We start from the raw sequence: 17,265 nt of genomic DNA, 5'->3' as shown, positions 1-17,265 counted from the left end.
CGTGGGAATGTGCGCATGATGACAATTTAACAAATGAGCTGCCTCGTGCTGTGGGAGTGATGTAACGTGAACACACTCCCAGTCTGTCTTTGCCCAGACAGTTTGACACAGTTGTTTTATAAGCAGCTGCAGACTCCACCAGACCGCCACCTGACATCTTCAATCCTCATACACCTGAGGTAAGACAGTTTTATGTCATGACTTAATTATACTAAAATGTAGAATTAACAGGATAAATGTTTACGTTGCAATATGGTAAACTTTTTAAATAACACTGATTTGTTTTCTGCAGTATTCAAGAACTTGTTTTCCACTTGGTTTTATCCTTTTACTTTAACAGCTTTTTATTCTTTTAAGTTGAAATCCCCTTGAAAAACCATTAAATATCATGTTTGTTATTATTGTTACATAGTAGTATCTACTGAAAACAAGTAGCCTATTGGCCCATATGAAGGTATAGCTGTTACGTGAAACCAGAAGAACAGGTGAGGCAACATATGTCGTGTAAAGACACAAAAGAAAATGATCAGGTGCAGCACTGAGAGAGGGATAAAGAGAGTTTTCTGGCATGTTTCACCTTATCTTATTTCACAAAACCATGAAATCTTTGTCAATCATTTTAAATCTCTATGGGGAACAATAGAAAAAAGGTATGTAGCACGCCAACACCCTTCTCCGCAGACTGGAGATATAGAATATGATGTGGGCTTTAGGGTTCAGTTAGGTTTAAACCTGCAGTAGGCAGTATGTTTCTGCATCATTGGGCAAAAATTCCTTATCAACCATTCAGCATATTGTAATTCAAGTGATCTGAGAGGAAACTGTTACGTTAACGCCTATCTCTCTGCTCAAATGTTTTCAGAAACATCTCGTAGTGTACTGTTTAGCTGTAAAATGAGATTTAATGTACAGCTTAACAGTACATTAAAACACGTTTCTGACATTTTACATAAGAAATAGACATAGATCGATAGATATAGAGAGAGATGACGGTATAGATATATAGAGAGATAGATATAGAAATGGGCCATTATGCAAAATGAGTACTCTTATATAGCCCTAATATATATAAAGATAAATGCATATAGATATAGGTATAGATAGATTTGGTATTTATTTTGAAGCCACTACTTTTGTACTTTTAGGAGCAATGTCCACCGTCTACCTCCTCCTGCTGCTGCTCCCTCTGGTGTCAGCACAGACCTACCGCTGGGGTCAATGTCCTACTCCCGACGTGCAGCCTAACTTCAACCTTCAACAGGTAAACACACATAAAAGCATTCATTCATACTATTACTGTGCACTGAAATATACACAGAACTAATGAAGCATCTCTGTTAACAGTACCTGGGCCGCTGGTATGAGATCGAGAAGCTGCCAGCTTCCTTCGAGAGAGGGAAGTGCATCGAGGCCAACTACTCCGTAAGGAAGGACGGTACCATTCGGGTGCTGAACTCTCAGTTCTAGTGAGTATTGAGGGATTTTAATTTTTTATTTTGACTTGACCGATCGTTAGATTTGATGTTCAGTGTTAGAGATTCTACCTGGGAAACAAATCCACAAGTTTAGTGCATTTTTTCCATCTGACTCTGAGGAATAGTTCAGCATTTTGGGAAATTTGCTTATTCGCTTTCTTACAGAGAGTTAGATGAGAAGATTGATACCACTCTCGTTTCAAGTTCAGTTTCCAAACTTTGATGCTCACGTGTTGATTGGATCACAATAATAACACACAAGGAGCAATCATTATTTTATATAAATATTATTAATTATATGGACCCTGAGCAGATGACTAAAGGCCTCGTGGTGGTACACCTCAGGGTGGAGTATTATCAAACAGAGGAATATATATAATAATAAATACAATATATACATATATTTGTATGCTGGGTGATGGCAGACAATTTATTCTGTCTTTCTGATTGCTGTGATAGTGTGTTATTGGTTTACTTAAATTATTATTGTCATTTTTTACTAATCTTGTTTGTTCCTCATTTGAAAATTTGGCATGTACTTCTGCTGATTTATTGCATCCCTCATATTAGTTTAATAAAGTTAAATTGTTTTTCTGTCTCTCAGTAAAGAGAAGACGAGGCTAGCAGAAGGAACAGCAGTGGTTCAAGACCCAAGAGACCCGGCCAGACTTGCAGTTGGCTTCTCGTATTGTAAGCACTCTTCTTCATCCTTATCCTCTTCATATGTGTTGTTTCTTGATGTCATCTTTGCTGTCATCTCCGTCCTCTTCTTATTCTTCTTTGTCACTTTTTGTAGTCTTGTCTTACTGTTTTTTCTCGTGTTTTAGAGATAATAATGTTTATATAATAATTATATTGTTAAAATCATTCTGCAGTCCCTTAAAAGATTGTTCCTAAAGACAGAAAATTTAACAGAAAACTAGTTTTTTAGCAGACTTTCCACTCATCACTGAGCTCATCCTGCTTAAATAGCTCACATAGCTTGTGAATGATGATATATCGGCTGACAAATGATGCAGCAGCCTCAGTGCATTTGCAATGTCAATAACAACGAGTCTGTGTGTCTGTCTGTGAAACACGTCATTATCTATTCTGGTCCAACCGGTCATCAGTAGATGTTTACGTCCTTTTTTTTAGCCAATTTGAGCATTACATCACTGTCGAAGCTGTTAAGGTGACGAGGTTCAAGTCTGATTTCTCAGGCAGGACTTCCAGTGTGAGCCATGATGAATGAAGATGTTAACATTAGCATTTAGCTCAGGGCACCACTGTGCATAAGTACAGCCTCACAGAGCCTCTGGCACGGCTGTAGACTCTTAGTCTTGTGTATATATATGCTGTTTTGTATCATCAGTATGCAGATGATACTTGAACTTATTTTATATGCTGTTCTGTATCATCAGTATGCAGATGATACTTGCATTTATTTTATATGATGTTCTGTATCATCAGTATGCAGATGATACTTGTATTTATTTTATATGATGTTCTGTATCATCAGTATGCAGATGATACTTGCATTTATTTAAGATGTGATCTGAAAGGAAATGTTTTTTCTTTCTAGTTCTAACTTACTCAGATGCCTCTTTTTCCCAGTACTTGTAGTATATTGTTTTGCACTGATTTGTTTTGTAATTCAATTTATAAGCTCTGCTTTACAAATCATCATCTGTCTCTCTTATGTCTCTTGTGACTTCCTCTCAGTTGCACCCTACAGTCCTTACTGGATTCTGTCCACTGACTACACCACCGTGTCCGTCGTGTACTCCTGCACGAACATCCTCAACATTTTCTACATCGAGTACGCCTGGATCCTCGGACGGTCTCGCTTCCTGCTTCCGGAGACCGTGAGCTACGCAAAAGAGCTGCTGATGAACGAAGGGGTTCAACTGTACAGGATGAAGGCCACAGATCAGAGGATGTGCAAGGATGACTAGGTATTCATGGAGGCTTCCACTCATTCACCTGTAACCAGATGAGGCAGGGCTGAGTACTGGATCAATAGTACCTTGTATTGCAATTATCACAGCAAAAAAATATCATTATGATTTGCTTTGACTTCCATTATTTATCCAGCATCGTCATGTTGTAACTGTTCCTCAAATCCCTGACAAAAAAATAGATCAATCTGCTGTGTTTACAGATATGAAAGATATTCATAAAATATATTTTTATATTTTAATTCTGTAGTAACTGCTCACTGCTTTAAAGACGGAGAAAATTTAATTTGTTAAAACCTAAAAATGAACAGCAATGCTCAAGGAAGTTACTAGTAATATATTGTGTTGGAATAATAGTTACATTATGTGAATTACAAAGTGTTGCAATGAAACAAGCATATTTGTGGTGATGGCAAAAAAAAAAAATTGTGGGTGAATTCTATCTATATTAAAGCTGTATTAAGCAGATCATTTGGTCACTCTTCATTTATCTAGTGAGAATTGTATTGACTCTAACTGAGCAACAACGAGAAGAGAAGAGATTTATAATATTTTCTGTCCAAAGTGAGAAGATATCCAAAAGTTCCACAGTTACTGTGGGAGGACAAAAGTGGATTAAGCAGTAAAATATGAGCTTTTTGTCCACTGACAAACAGTTTCACTTGCAGTTACAGTAGACAAGTGAAGTTCAGGTTCAGGTGACTTTATTTGTATCCGTAGGTAGATTTGTTTTGCAGCAAAAATAGAGGATGGCATCCGTATTGACAATAAGGTAGAGCACAGACAAGAGACAGACACACCAAAAACATGACAAAGAGTAATCAAAGGCTTACTGGGATCAGGACCCAGCAAAAAGAAAGCCACAAATATAAAAAAAAACACGGAAATATCAGGACAAAAAAGACACAATAAAATGAGAAAAGGGATAAACTTTCTATAAATATGTGCAAAAGCGGCTAGGACTTATTTAAATGAACAATTGCAGCTGGAACAAAGTTGTACTGGATAGATAAATGTATATATTTAATGTAAACATTTATCAGAAGATGGATCCAGGAGGATGTCAAGCAGCTTCCAAGCATCGCCAAACAGAGAGAGCCAGAGCAACACAACGTCCTCTCCATGCGAAATAGATAGAGCCTGAGCCACACAACCTCCTCTCCACCATGTAACCTAGAGAGAGGAGTAGTTCACAGATCACCTGGAAATACCAAGAAAGGACGTCTCTGTGTAAATACAGTATATCTGGGCAAAGCTTGGCTGTGTGTGTGTGTGTTTGTATGTGTGTGTGTGTGTGTGTGTGTGGTGGAGGTCTTCCTCCGCTGAGCTCCACACACCACAGACCACAGTCTGCCAGTCCAGCAGATGAACAGCTGCATCTCTCTGCACGGCTTCACAAACCATTTACAGGTAAACACCTTAATATCATTTTACTCTCACAAAACTTTGGTAAACTACAAGAAGAACATAGTATTTTTTAGGAACTAGGAATCATTATATCACCATATACAATTTAATTGTGCCTTTGGGGTAATTGACGTTTTCTAAAGTTTAAAGACCAGTGGATAAATACCAAGATCATTGTATGCATTTTTGTTCATTTAGGAAGGAAAGATGAAGCTGTTGGTCTGGCTCAGTGTTCTCCTCTGCCTCTTTGCTTGTCATCTCAGTGGTGAGTTTCTCCTTTTTTAATAAGTAAATTATACTTCAGGTGTATATTCTCTTGAAGGTTTGTCGTAACTGAAGTTAAGTTTGTTTGCACAGTAAAAACACATAGTGGTGATACCCAGTTTAATATAGGCATGCATAAATGTGTTGGCTGTGTATGAATCATGTATGATCCCAGATATGACTGAATCTATAGCAGATCATTTGTTTTTGGTGACTGCATGTTTACAAAGAGGTCTCTGTCCCAGGATGAATTCTTCAGACTGTGTGCATGTGTGTGTGAAATGGTCAGCAATAATATTTGCGGAGGGAGCAGGTATCCTGCAGTCCTCTGGAAGGAAGCTCAGTTTTCGACACTTGAATCCCGTCTTTGTGCACGGGAAGCCTTGGAATGCTTGGGAATGTTAATTTTTTTTTCTCTCTCTCTCTCCTCACAGAGGCCAGAGTCATCCCAGAAGGAGGTATACAAATAACACATCTCCATTTAGATGCCTACATATTTTGCAACAAACACAAAATAACTCTGATATTATAGATAGTTTTCCATCTTTGCACTTCCAAAAATGAATAAGCTTTGTCTTTGTTTTCTACTTTCATGAACACATTTTACACAGAGCACATATTCTGACACTGAAGACGTCGACACTATGGCATCAAGCTGTGCAAGTTGGAAGTTTAGTTTAGTTAATTTTGGTCATTTTCATCTTATACAACTCAAATACACTGTAACACTTTATTTTACAGGTCTCTAATTAGGTGATAATTAGCAAGTAACCTATTTGAAATTTCTTTGGAATTGCACCCAAATTACCCCAATAATTACCTCAAAATTAATATAAAATGACTTTATCATAAACATTATTTAGTAATTATATTCTGTATATTTTGCTGTTTCCCAATAGCTGGAAATTTATTTAATACATTTCCAGGAAATTAATACAAAGTCTACACAAATGTAACGTGGTAGCTAATGTAATGATTCAGGGATTTAAAAAAAAAAAAATTCAAATAAGTTATTTGCTAAATATGATCTATTTATCAGCAGACATGGAAATAAAATATATCAATTATCTTTGTATTCTTTTCCTGGAAATGTATTAAATAAATTACCAGCTATTGGGAAATAGCGGAATATAATTATTAAATAATGTTTATAACTAAAGTAATTTTTGATAAATTTTGAGGTAATTATTTGGGGGTAATTTGGCAGTAATTCCAAAGAAATTTCAAATAGGTTACTTGCAAATTTTCACCTTATTACCATGAAATTTACGGACCTGTAAAATGAAGTGTTACCGTATATTAAGTGTAGTACTTGAGTAAATGTACTAACTGATCACAACATGTGTTGCATTTTGAATCTGAGGTGTGGCTCCTTTTTCTTTAGTGCTGTTTGTCTCTTTTCACCTACATAAGCTCACACCCCTTCTCTGAAGGTTTTGTAAATACATTCTGGGAATTTTTCAATATACTGACTGAACTAACTGAACCTGAACATCAGGCAGGTTTAGACTAACTAATAACCGGTGGAATGTGACGTATGACAGTTTGGGATTAAGTCCCTGACCTGCTGTGTGTCTTTAGAGCCATATGAAGAACCACCAGCCGTTCCCTACTGGCCCTACTCCACCTCTGACTTCTGGAACTACATTGAATACTTCAAATCCATCGGCGCCTACAACCACATCAACGAGATGGCTCGCACCTTCTTCGCCCACCAGCACCTCGGAGACACCCTGGGATACGAGACCAATGAGGGACATGAACACTGAAAGGAGACTGGAAGGAGCCAAGAGGGGGAGAATGAGGGCTGGGAGGGAGCTATTGAGTTATCCTGAGTAAATATATAAAGGAATGAAGTTCTCACTTTGACAGAAAGGAAAATGAGGGAAATTAATATAGACTAAAAATAACATGCAAGATTAAAGGTGAATACTTTGTGATTTTTTTCTTTTCCCAAGTATATCACAGTTTGTAGTGTAGTCATATGTATAGAATACACATGTAGAGTATGTAGCCCTTTTGTAGGATTGTATGTTATCTTCATGTACTGTACCACAAATAAATAAAACATTTTTCAAATATGTATAACATCTATAAATTATTATTTTTTTCTCTTTTAACTTAAATTTTAAATACATTTTTTATTTTTAAATTTTAATTATTTATTTCTTAAAATGTCTCTTTTCTCTAGTTTAATTGTTGTCTTTTTTTTTTTTTTTTTTTTAAATATTTTTAAATAACTTATTACTTTCAGGTAATACTTTTAAATAGAAAGTAAATACCAGTGTCTCTACTACACCAAAAAAAAAAAATCCAGTTTATATATATATATATATATATATATATACATATATATACATACATATACATATACATACATATACATACACATATACATACATATACACATATACATACATATACACATACATATATATAAACACACATATATATACACACACATATACATACACACACATATACATACATACATATACATACATACACATACATACATACATATACATATATATATATATATATAAATATTTTACCATATTAACTCCTGGTGTCAATTAAATCTCTACTACAAATGCTGGAAAGAAAAGTCTAACAATGTCTGAAAAAGGTAAAAAAAAAAAAAAAAAAAGTGAAAAATTTCTGGAAAAAAAGTCTGAAAAAAAAGTCTAAAAAAAGTCTGAAAAAAATGTCTGAAAAAAAAGTTTGAAAAATGTTCTTAAAAAAGTCCCACAAAAAGTCTGAAAAAAGTCTGAAAAAAAAGTCTGAAAAAGAAAGTCTGAAAAAAAAGTCTAAAAAAAGTCTGAAAAAAAAGTCTGAAAAAAAAGTCTGAAAAAAATGTCTGAAAAAAAAAAGTTTGAAAAAAGTCTGAAAAAAAAGTCTGAAAAAAAGTCTGAAAAAGAAAGTCTGAAAAAAAGTCTAAAAAAAGTCTGAAAAAAAATGTCTGAAAAAAAAGTTTGAAAAATGTTCTTAAAAAAGTCCCACAAAAAGTCTGAAAAAAAAGTCTGAAAAAACAATTTGAAAAATGTTGGAAAAAAAGTCTGAAAAAAAATGTCTGAAAAAAATAGTTTGAAAAATGCTGAAAAAAAAAGTCTGAAAAAAAAGTCTAAAAAATGTCTGAAAAAAAAAGTTTGAAAAATGTTGGAAAAAAAAGTCTGAAAAAAAAAGTTTGAAAAATGCTGGAAAAAATGTCTGAAAAAAAAGTCTGAAAAAAAGTCTGAAAAAAAAAGTTTGAAAAAAGTCTGAAAAAAAAGTCTGAAAAAAAGTCTGAAAAAGAAAGTGAAAAAAAAGTCTAAAAAAATCTGAAAAAAATGTCTGAAAAAAAAAGTTTGAAAAATGTTGGAAAAAAAAGTCTGAAAAGAAAAGTTTGAAAAATGCTGGAAAAAAAGTCTGAAAAATTTTTTTTGAAAAATGCTGGAAAAAAAGTCTGAAAAAAAAAGTCTGAAAAAAAAGTCAAAAAAAAGTCTGAAAAACATTTCTGAAAAAAAAAGTTTGAAAAATGTTGGAAGAAAAAGTCTGAAAAAAAAATTTGAAAAATGCTGGAAAAAAAGTCTGAAAAAAAAGTCTGAAAAAAAAGTCTAAAAAAGTCTGAAAAAAATGTCTGAAAAAAAAAGTTTGAAAAATGTTGGAAAAAAAGGTCTGAAAAATGTTTTTTGAAAAATGCTGGAAAAAAAGTCTGAAAAAAAAGTCTAAAAAAAGTCTGAAAAAAATGTCTGAAAAAAAATGTCTGAAAAAAAAAGTTTGAAAAATGTTGGAAAAAAAAGTCTGAAAAAAAAGTTTGAAAAATGCTGGAAAAAAAGTCTGAAAAAAAAGTCTGAAAAAAATGTCTGAAAAAGAAAGTCTGAAAAAAAGTCTAAAAAAAGTCTGAAAAAAATGTCTGAAAAAAAAGTTTGAAAAATGTTCTTAAAAAAGTCCCACAAAAAGTCTGAAAAAAAAGTCTGAAAAAACAATTTGAAAAATGCTGGAAAAAAAGTCTGAAAAAAAATGTCTGAAAAAAATAGTTTGAAAAATGCTGAAAAAAAAAGTCTGAAAAAAAAGTCTAAAAAATGTCTGAAAAAAAAGTTTGAAAAATGTTGGAAAAAAAAGTCTGAAAAGAAAAGTTTGAAAAATGCTGGAAAAAAAGTCTGAAAATTTTTTTTTGAAAAATGCTGGAAAAAAAGTCTGAAAAAAAAGTCTGAAAAAAAAGTCAAAAAAAAGTCTGAAAAACATTTCTGAAAAAAAAAGTTTGAAAAATGTTGGAAAAAAAAAGTCTGAAAAAAAAATTTTGAAAAATGCTGGAAAAAAAGTCTGAAAAAAAAATCTAAAAAAAGTCTGAAAAAAATGTCTGAAAAAAAAAGTCTGAAAAAAAAGTTTGAAAAATGTTGGAAAAAAAAGTCTGAAGAGAAAAGTTTGAAAAATGTTGGAAAAAAAAGTCTGAAAAAAAAATTTTGAAAAATGCTGGAAAAAAAGTCTGAAAAAAAAGTCTGGAAAAAAAAGCCTGAAAAAAAGGTCTGAAAAAAAAGTTTGAAAAAAGTCTGAAAAAAAAGTCTGAAAAAAAAGTTTTAAAAATGTTGGAAAAAAAAGTCTGAAAAAAAAATTTGAAAAATGCTGGAAAAAATGTCTGAAAAAAAGTCTGAAAAAAAAAGTCTGAAAAAAAAGTCTAAAAAAGGTCTGAAAAAAAAGTCTGAAAAAACAATTTGAAAAATGTTGGAAAAAAAGTCTGAAAAAAAATGTCTGAAAAAAATAGTTTGAAAAATGCTGAAAAAAAAAGTCTGAAAAAAAAGTCTAAAAATGTCTGAAAAAAAAAGTTTGAAAAATGTTGGAAAAAAAAGTCTGAAAAAAAAAGTTTGAAAAATGCTGGAAAAAATGTCTGAAAAAAAAGTCTGAAAAAAGTCTGAAAAAAAAAGTTTGAAAAAAGTCTGAAAAAAAAGTCTGAAAAAAAGTCTGAAAAAGAAAGTGAAAAAAAAGTCTAAAAAAAATCTGAAAAAAATGTCTGAAAAAAAAAGTTTGAAAAATGTTGGAAAAAAAAGTCTGAAAAGAAAAGTTTGAAAAATGCTGGAAAAAAAGTCTGAAAAATTTTTTTTGAAAAATGCTGGAAAAAAAGTCTGAAAAAAAAAGTCTGAAAAAAAAGTCAAAAAAAAGTCTGAAAAACATTTCTGAAAAAAAAGTTTGAAAAATGTTGGAAGAAAAAGTCTGAAAAAAAATTTGAAAAATGCTGGAAAAAAAGTCTGAAAAAAAGTCTGAAAAAAAAGTCTAAAAAAAGTCTGAAAAAAATGTCTGAAAAAAAAAGTTTGAAAAATGTTGGAAAAAAAGGTCTGAAAAATGTTTTTTGAAAAATGCTGGAAAAAAAGTCTGAAAAAAAAGTCTAAAAAAAGTCTGAAAAAAATGTCTGAAAAAAAATGTCTGAAAAAAAAAGTTTGAAAAATGTTGGAAAAAAAAGTCTGAAAAAAAAGTTTGAAAAATGCTGGAAAAAAAAGTCTGAAAAAAAAGTCTGAAAAAAATGTCTGAAAAAGAAAGTCTGAAAAAAAGTCTAAAAAAAGTCTGAAAAAAATGTCTGAAAAAAAAGTTTGAAAAATGTTCTTAAAAAAGTCCCACAAAAAGTCTGAAAAAAAGTCTGAAAAAACAATTTGAAAAATGCTGGAAAAAAAGTCTGAAAAAAAATGTCTGAAAAAAATAGTTTGAAAAATGCTGAAAAAAAAAGTCTGAAAAAAAAGTCTAAAAAATGTCTGAAAAAAAAGTTTGAAAAATGTTGGAAAAAAAAGTCTGAAAAGAAAAGTTTGAAAAATGCTGGAAAAAAAAGTCTGAAAATTTTTTTTTGAAAAATGCTGGAAAAAAAAGTCTGAAAAAAAGTCTGAAAAAAAAGTCAAAAAAAAGTCTGAAAAACATTTCTGAAAAAAAAGTTTGAAAAATGTTGGAAAAAAAAAGTCTGAAAAAAAAATTTTGAAAAATGCTGGAAAAAAAGTCTGAAAAAAAAATCTAAAAAAAGTCTGAAAAAAATGTCTAAAAAAAAGTCTGAAAAATAAAGTTTGAAAAATACTGGAAAACAAAAAGTGAGAAAAGTTTGAAAAATGTTGGGAAAAAAAAGTCTGAAAAAAAAATTTTGAAAAATGCTGGAAAAAAAGTCTGAAAAAAAAGTCTGGAAAAAAAAGCCTGAAAAAAAGGTCTGAAAAAAAAGTTTGAAAAAAGTCTGAAAAAAAAGTCTGAAAAAAAAGTTTGAAAAATGTTGGAAAAAAAAGTCTGAAAAAAAAATTTGAAAAATGCTGGAAAAAATGTCTGAAAAAAAGTCTGAAAAAAAAAGTCTGAAAAAAAAGTCTAAAAAAGGTCTGAAAAAAATGTCTGAAAAAAAAAGTTTGAAAAATGTTGGATAAAAAAGTCTGAAAAATTTTTTTTGAAAAATGCTGGAAAAAAAGTCTGAAAAAAAAGTCTGAAAAAAAAAGTCTGAAAAAAAGTCTGAAAAAAAAAGTCTGAAAAAAAAGTCTGAAAAAAAATGTCTGAAAAAATGTTGGAAAAAAAGTCTGAAAAAAAAGTCTAAAAAAAAGTCTAAAAAAAGTCTGAAAAAAAAGTCTGAAAAAAAAAGTCTGAAAAAAAGTCTAAAAAAAAAGTCTGAAAAAAAAAGTCTGGAAAAAAAAGCCTGAAAAAAAGGTCTGAAAAAAAAGTTTGAAAAAAGTCTGAAAAAAAGTCTGAAAAAAAGTCTGAAAAAAAAGTCTGGAAAAAAAAGCCTGAAAAAAAGGTCTGAAAAAAAAGTTTGAAAAAAGTCTGAAAAAAAAAGTCTGAAAAAAAAATTTGAAAAATGCTGGAAAAAAAGTCTGAAAAAAAAGTCTGAAAAAAAAGTCTAAAAAAAGTCTGAAAAAAATGTCTGAAAAAAAAAGTTTGAAAAATGTTGGAAAAAAAAAGTCTGAAAAATGTTTTTTGAAAAAAAGTCTAAAAAAAGTCTGAAAAAAATGTCTGAAAAAAATGTCTGAAAAAAAAAGTTTGAAAAATGTTGGAAAAAAAAGTCTGAAAAAAAAGTTTGAAAAAAGTCTGAAAAAAAAGTCTGAAAAAAAGTCTGAAAAAGAAAGTCTGAAAAAAAAGTCTAAAAAAAGTCTGAAAAAAAAGTCTGAAAAAAAAAGTCTGAAAAAAATGTCTGAAAAAAAAAGTTTGAAAAAAGTCTGAAAAAAAAGTCTGAAAAAAAAGTCTGAAAAAAAGTCTGAAAAAGAAAGTCTGAAAAAAAGTCTAAAAAAAGTCTGAAAAAAAATGTCTGAAAAAAAAGTTTGAAAAATGTTCTTAAAAAAGTCCCACAAAAAGTCTGAAAAAAAAGTCTGAAAAAACAATTTGAAAAATGCTGGAAAAAAAGTCTGAAAAAAATGTCTGAAAAAAAATGTCTGAAAAAAAAAGTTTGAAAAATGTTGGAAAAAAAAAGTCTGAAAAATTTTTTTTTGAAAAATGCTGGAAAAAAAGTCTGAAAAAAAAGTCTAAAAAAAGTCTGAAAAAAATGTCTGAAAAAAAAATTTTGAAAAATGTTGGAAAAAAAGTCTGAAAAAAAAGTCTGAATAAAATGTCTGAAAAAAAAAGTTTGAAAAATGTTGGAAAAAAAAGTCTGAAAAAAAAAGTTTGAAAAATGCTGGAAAAAAAGTCTGAAAAAAAAGTCTGGAAAAAAAAGCCTGAAAAAAAGGTCTGAAAAAAAAAGTTTGAAAAAAGTCTGAAAAAAAAGTCTGAAAAAAAAAGTTTGAAAAATGTTGGAAAAAAAAAGTCTGAAAAATGTTGGAAAAAAACGTCTGAAAAAAAAAGTTTGAAAATTGCTGGAAAAAATGTCTGAAAAAAAGTCTGAAAAAAAAGTCTAAAAAAGGTCTGAAAAAAATGTCTGAAAAAAAAAGTTTGAAAAATTTTGGATAAAAAAGTCTGAAAATTTTTTTTTGAAAAATGCTGGAAAAAAAGTCTGAAAAAAAAGTCTGAAAAAAAAGTCTAAAAAAAGTCTGAAAAAAATTTTTGAAAAAAAAAGTTTGAAAAATGTTGGAAAAAAAAGTCTGAAAAAAAAAGTCTGAAAAAAAAGTCTAAAAAAAAAGTCTGAAAAAAAAGTCTGAAAAAAAAGTCTGGAAAAAAAAGCCTGAAAAAAAGGTCTGAAAAAAAAAGTTTGAAAAAAGTCTGAAAAAAAGTCTGAAAAAAAAGTCTGAAAAAAAAAGTTTGAAAAATGTTGGAAAAAAAAGTCTGAAAAAAAAGTTTGAAAAATGCTGGAAAAAAAGTCTGAAAAAAAAGTTTAAAAAAAAAGTCTGAAAAAAAAGTCTGAAAAAAAAATTTTGAAAAATGCTGGAAAAAAAGTCTGAAAAAAAAGTCTGGAAAAAAAAGCCTGAAAAAAAGGTCTGAAAAAAAAAGTTTGAAAAAAGTCTGAAAAAAAAGTCTGAAAAAAAAAGTTTGAAAAATGCTGGAAAAAAATGTCTGAAAAAAAGTCTGAAAAAAAAAGTCTTAAAAAAAGTCTAAAAAAGGTCTGAAAAAAATGTCTGAAAAAAAATTTTTGAAAAATGTTGGAAAAAAAAGTCTGAAAAAAATGTCTGAAAAAAAGTCTGAAAAAAAGTCTGAAAAAAAGTCTAAAAAAGGTCTGAAAAAAATGTCTGAAAAAAAAAGTTTGAAAAATGTTGGATAAAAAAGTCTGAAAAATTTTTTTTGAAAAATGCTGGAAAAAAAGTCTGAAAAAAAAGTCTGAAAAAAAAAGTCTTAAAAAAAAGTCTGAAAAAAAAGTCTGAAAAAAAAGTCTGAAAAAAAATGTCTGAAAAATGTTGGAAAAAAAGTCTGAAAAAAAAGTCTAAAAAAAAGTCTAAAAAAAGTCTGAAAAAAAAGTCTGAAAAAAAAGTCTGAAAAAAAAGTCTAAAAAAAAAGTCTGAAAAAAAAAGTCTGGAAAAAAAAGCCTGAAAAAAAGGTCTGAAAAAAAAGTTTGAAAAAAGTCTGAAAAAAAGTCTGAAAAAAAAGTCTGGAAAAAAAAGCCTGAAAAAAAGGTCTGAAAAAAAAAGTTTGAAAAAAGTCTGAAAAAAAAGTCTGAAAAAAAATTTGAAAAATGCTGGAAAAAAAGTCTGAAAAAAAAGTCTGAAAAAAAAGTCTAAAAAAAGTCTGAAAAAAATGTCTGAAAAAAAAAGTTTGAAAAATGTTGGAAAAAAAGGTCTGAAAAATGTTTTTTGAAAAAAAGTCTAAAAAAAGTCTGAAAAAAATGTCTGAAAAAAAATGTCTGAAAAAAAAAGTTTGAAAAATGTTGGAAAAAAAAGTCTGAAAAAAAAGTTTGAAAAAAGTCTGAAAAAAAAGTCTGAAAAAAAGTCTGAAAAAGAAAGTCTGAAAAAAAAGTCTAAAAAAAGTCTGAAAAAAAAGTCTGAAAAAAAAGTCTGAAAAAAATGTCTGAAAAAAAAAGTTTGAAAAAAGTCTGAAAAAAAGTCTGAAAAAAAAGTCTGAAAAAAAGTCTGAAAAAGAAAGTCTGAAAAAAAGTCTAAAAAAAGTCTGAAAAAAAATGTCTGAAAAAAAAGTTTGAAAAATGTTCTTAAAAAGTCCCACAAAAAGTCTGAAAAAAAAGTCTGAAAAAACAATTTGAAAAATGCTGGAAAAAAAGTCTGAAAAAAATGTCTGAAAAAAAATGTCTGAAAAAAAAAGTTTGAAAAATGTTGGAAAAAAAAAGTCTGAAAAATTTTTTTTGAAAAATGCTGGAAAAAAAGTCTGAAAAAAAAGTCTAAAAAAAGTCTGAAAAAAATGTCTGAAAAAAAAATTTTGAAAAATGTTGGAAAAAAAAGTCTGAAAAAAAAGTCTGAATAAAATGTCTGAAAAAAAAAGTTTGAAAAATGTTGGAAAAAAAAGTCTGAAAAAAAAAGTTTGAAAAAAGTCTGAAAAAAAAGTCTGAAAAAAAAAGTTTGAAAAATGTTGGAAAAAAAAAGTCTGAAAAATGTTGGAAAAAAACGTCTGAAAAAAAAAGTTTGAAAATTGCTGGAAAAAATGTCTGAAAAAAAGTCTGAAAAAAAAGTCTAAAAAAGGTCTGAAAAAAATGTCTGAAAAAAAAAGTTTGAAAAATTTTGGATAAAAAAGTCTGAAAATTTTTTTTTGAAAAATGCTGGAAAAAAAGTCTGAAAAAAAAGTCTGAAAAAAAGTCTAAAAAAAGTCTGAAAAAAAATTTTTGAAAAAAAAGTTTGAAAAATGTTGGAAAAAAAAGTCTGAAAAAAAAAAGTCTGAAAAAAAAGTCTAAAAAAAAAGTCTGAAAAAAAAGTCTGAAAAAAAAGTCTGGAAAAAAAAGCCTGAAAAAAAGGTCTGAAAAAAAAAGTTTGAAAAAAGTCTGAAAAAAAGTCTGAAAAAAAAGTCTGAAAAAAAAAGTTTGAAAAATGTTGGAAAAAAAAGTCTGAAAAAAAAAGTTTGAAAAATGTTGGAAAAAAAAGTCTGAAAAAAAAAGTTTGAAAAATGCTGGAAAAAAAGTCTGAAAAAAAAGTTTAAAAAAAAAAGTCTGAAAAAAAAGTCTGAAAAAAAAATTTTGAAAAATGCTGGAAAAAAAGTCTGAAAAAAAAGTCTGGAAAAAAAAGCCTGAAAAAAAGGTCTGAAAAAAAAAGTTTGAAAAAAGTCTGAAAAAAAAGTCTGAAAAAAAAAGTTTGAAAAATGCTGGAAAAAATGTCTGAAAAAAAGTCTGAAAAAAAAAGTCTGAAAAAAAAGTCTAAAAAAGGTCTGAAAAAAATGTCTGAAAAAAAATTTTTGAAAAATGTTGGAAAAAAAAGTCTGAAAAAAATGTCTGAAAAAAAGTCTGAAAAAAAAGTCTGAAAAAAAAGTCTAAAAAAGGTCTGAAAAAAAATGTCTGAAAAAAAAATTTTGAAAAATGTTGGAAAAAAAAGTCTGAAAAAAAAGTCTGAAAAAAAAAGTCTGAAAAAAAAGTCTAAAAAAAGTCTGAAAAAAATTTTTGAAAAAAAAAGTTTGAAAAATGTTGGAAAAAAAAGTCTGAAAAAAAAAGTCTGAAAAAAAAGTCTAAAAAAAAAGTCTGAAAAAAAAGTCTGAAAAAAAAGTCTAAAAAAAGTCTGAAAAAAATTTTTGAAAAAAAAAGTTTGAAAAATGTTGGAAAAAAAAGTCTGAAAAAAAAAGTCTGAAAAAAAAGTCTAAAAAAAAAGTCTGAAAAAAAAGTCTGAAAAAAAAGTCTAAAAAAAGTCTGAAAAAAATGTATGAAAAAAAAAGTTTGAAAAATGTTGGAAAAAAAAGTCTGAAAAAAAAAGTTTGAAAAAAGTCTGAAAAAAATGTCTGAAAAAAAAAGTTTGAAAAATGTTGGAAAAAAAAGTCTGAAAAAAAAAGTTTGAAAAATGCTGGAAAAAAAGTCTGAAAAGAAAGTTTGAAAAAAAAAGTCTGAAAAAAAAGTCTAAAAAAAGTCTGAAAAAAATGTCTGAAAAAAAAATTTTGAAAAATGCTGGAAAAAAAGTCTGAAAAAAATGTCTGAAAAAAAAAGTTTGAAAAATGTTGGAAAAAAAAGTCTGAAAAGAAAGTCTGAAAAAAAAAGTTTGAAAAATGTTGGAAAAAAAAGTCTGAAAAAAAAAGTCTGAAAAAAAAGTCTAAAAAAAGTCTGAAAAAAATGTCTGAAAAAAAAAGTTTGAAAAATGCTGGAAAAAAAGTCTTAAAAAAAAAGTTTGAAAAATGCTGGAAAAAAAGTCTGAAAAAAAAAGTCTGAAAAAAAAGTCTAAAAAAAAGTCTGAAAAAAAGTCTAAAAAAAGTCTGAAAAAAATTTCTGAAAAAAAAAGTTTGAAAAATGTTGGAAAAAAAAAGTCTAAAAAAAGTCTGAAAAAAATGTCTGAAAAAAAAAGTTTGAAAAATGCTGGAAAAAAAGTCTGAAAAAAAAAGTTTGAAAAATGCTGGAAAAAAAGTCTGAAAAAAAAGTCTGAAAAAAAATGTCTGAAAAAAAAAGTTTGAAAAATGCTGGAAAAAAAGTCTGAAAAAATTTTTTTGAAAAATGTTGGAAAAAAAAGTCTGAAAAAAAAAGTTTGAAAAATGCTGGAAAAAAAGTCTAACAATGTCTGAAAAAGGTAAAACAAAGCAGTCACGGATTTATGTTGGTGAGTAAAGCCATGCTTTCTGGAATAATGCAGAAAATTGGTATATATACACATATATACATTACTTAATTGTTAAGAAGTAAAACTGCTCATATTACACTTTACAGTCTGTGTTTTGTTGGTTTTGTTACCGGAAGTAAAGAGCGGAATTTATGAAGCCAG

At 28.5% G+C, this 17,265-nt stretch overlaps 2 protein-coding genes across 2 annotated transcripts; both read left to right on the top strand.

Moving 5' to 3' along the window:
• Positions 1–65: 65 nt before the first annotated feature.
• Positions 66–3,884, top strand: apodb (apolipoprotein Db). The gene is made up of 5 exons (XM_037756386.1): positions 66–179; positions 1,146–1,261; positions 1,345–1,466; positions 2,080–2,165; positions 3,180–3,884. Exons 2-5 carry the CDS (start codon positions 1,151–1,153, stop codon positions 3,410–3,412), a joined length of 552 nt encoding a protein of 183 aa, XP_037612314.1. The 5' UTR covers positions 66–179; positions 1,146–1,150; the 3' UTR covers positions 3,413–3,884.
• A 785-nt stretch (positions 3,885–4,669) lies between these two features.
• On the top strand, positions 4,670–7,168 carry otos (otospiralin). Its single transcript, XM_037757196.1, has 4 exons — positions 4,670–4,825; positions 5,021–5,087; positions 5,521–5,544; positions 6,668–7,168. The coding sequence occupies exons 1-4, from the start codon at positions 4,781–4,783 to the stop codon at positions 6,853–6,855; spliced, it is 324 nt and encodes a 107-aa protein (XP_037613124.1). The 5' UTR covers positions 4,670–4,780; the 3' UTR covers positions 6,856–7,168.
• The last annotated feature ends 10,097 nt before the right edge of the window (positions 7,169–17,265 follow it).

The sequence above is a fragment of the Sebastes umbrosus genome, chromosome 21 (assembly GCF_015220745.1).
Source record: "Sebastes umbrosus isolate fSebUmb1 chromosome 21, fSebUmb1.pri, whole genome shotgun sequence".
Classification (NCBI taxonomy): Eukaryota; Metazoa; Chordata; class Actinopteri; order Perciformes; family Sebastidae; genus Sebastes; species Sebastes umbrosus.
This window is presented reverse-complemented; position numbering and strand designations above follow the sequence as displayed.

What these genes read in the sequence shown, in the direction of transcription:
- otos (XM_037757196.1), top strand. Translation starts at nt 4,781, where the DNA reads ATGAACAGCTGCATCTCTCTGCACGGCTTCACAAACCATTTACAG. An exon ending in GCTTCACAAACCATTTACAG is followed by an intron (nt 4,826 to 5,020) that starts GTAAACACCTTA and finishes TTGTTCATTTAG; the next exon opens with GAAGGAAAGATGAAGCTGTT. An exon ending in CTTTGCTTGTCATCTCAGTG is followed by an intron (nt 5,088 to 5,520) that starts GTGAGTTTCTCC and finishes CTCTCCTCACAG; the next exon opens with AGGCCAGAGTCATCCCAGAA.
- apodb (XM_037756386.1), top strand. Translation starts at nt 1,151, where the DNA reads ATGTCCACCGTCTACCTCCTCCTGCTGCTGCTCCCTCTGGTGTCAGCA. An exon ending in CTAACTTCAACCTTCAACAG is followed by an intron (nt 1,262 to 1,344) that starts GTAAACACACAT and finishes CTCTGTTAACAG; the next exon opens with TACCTGGGCCGCTGGTATGA. An exon ending in GTGCTGAACTCTCAGTTCTA is followed by an intron (nt 1,467 to 2,079) that starts GTGAGTATTGAG and finishes TCTGTCTCTCAG; the next exon opens with TAAAGAGAAGACGAGGCTAG.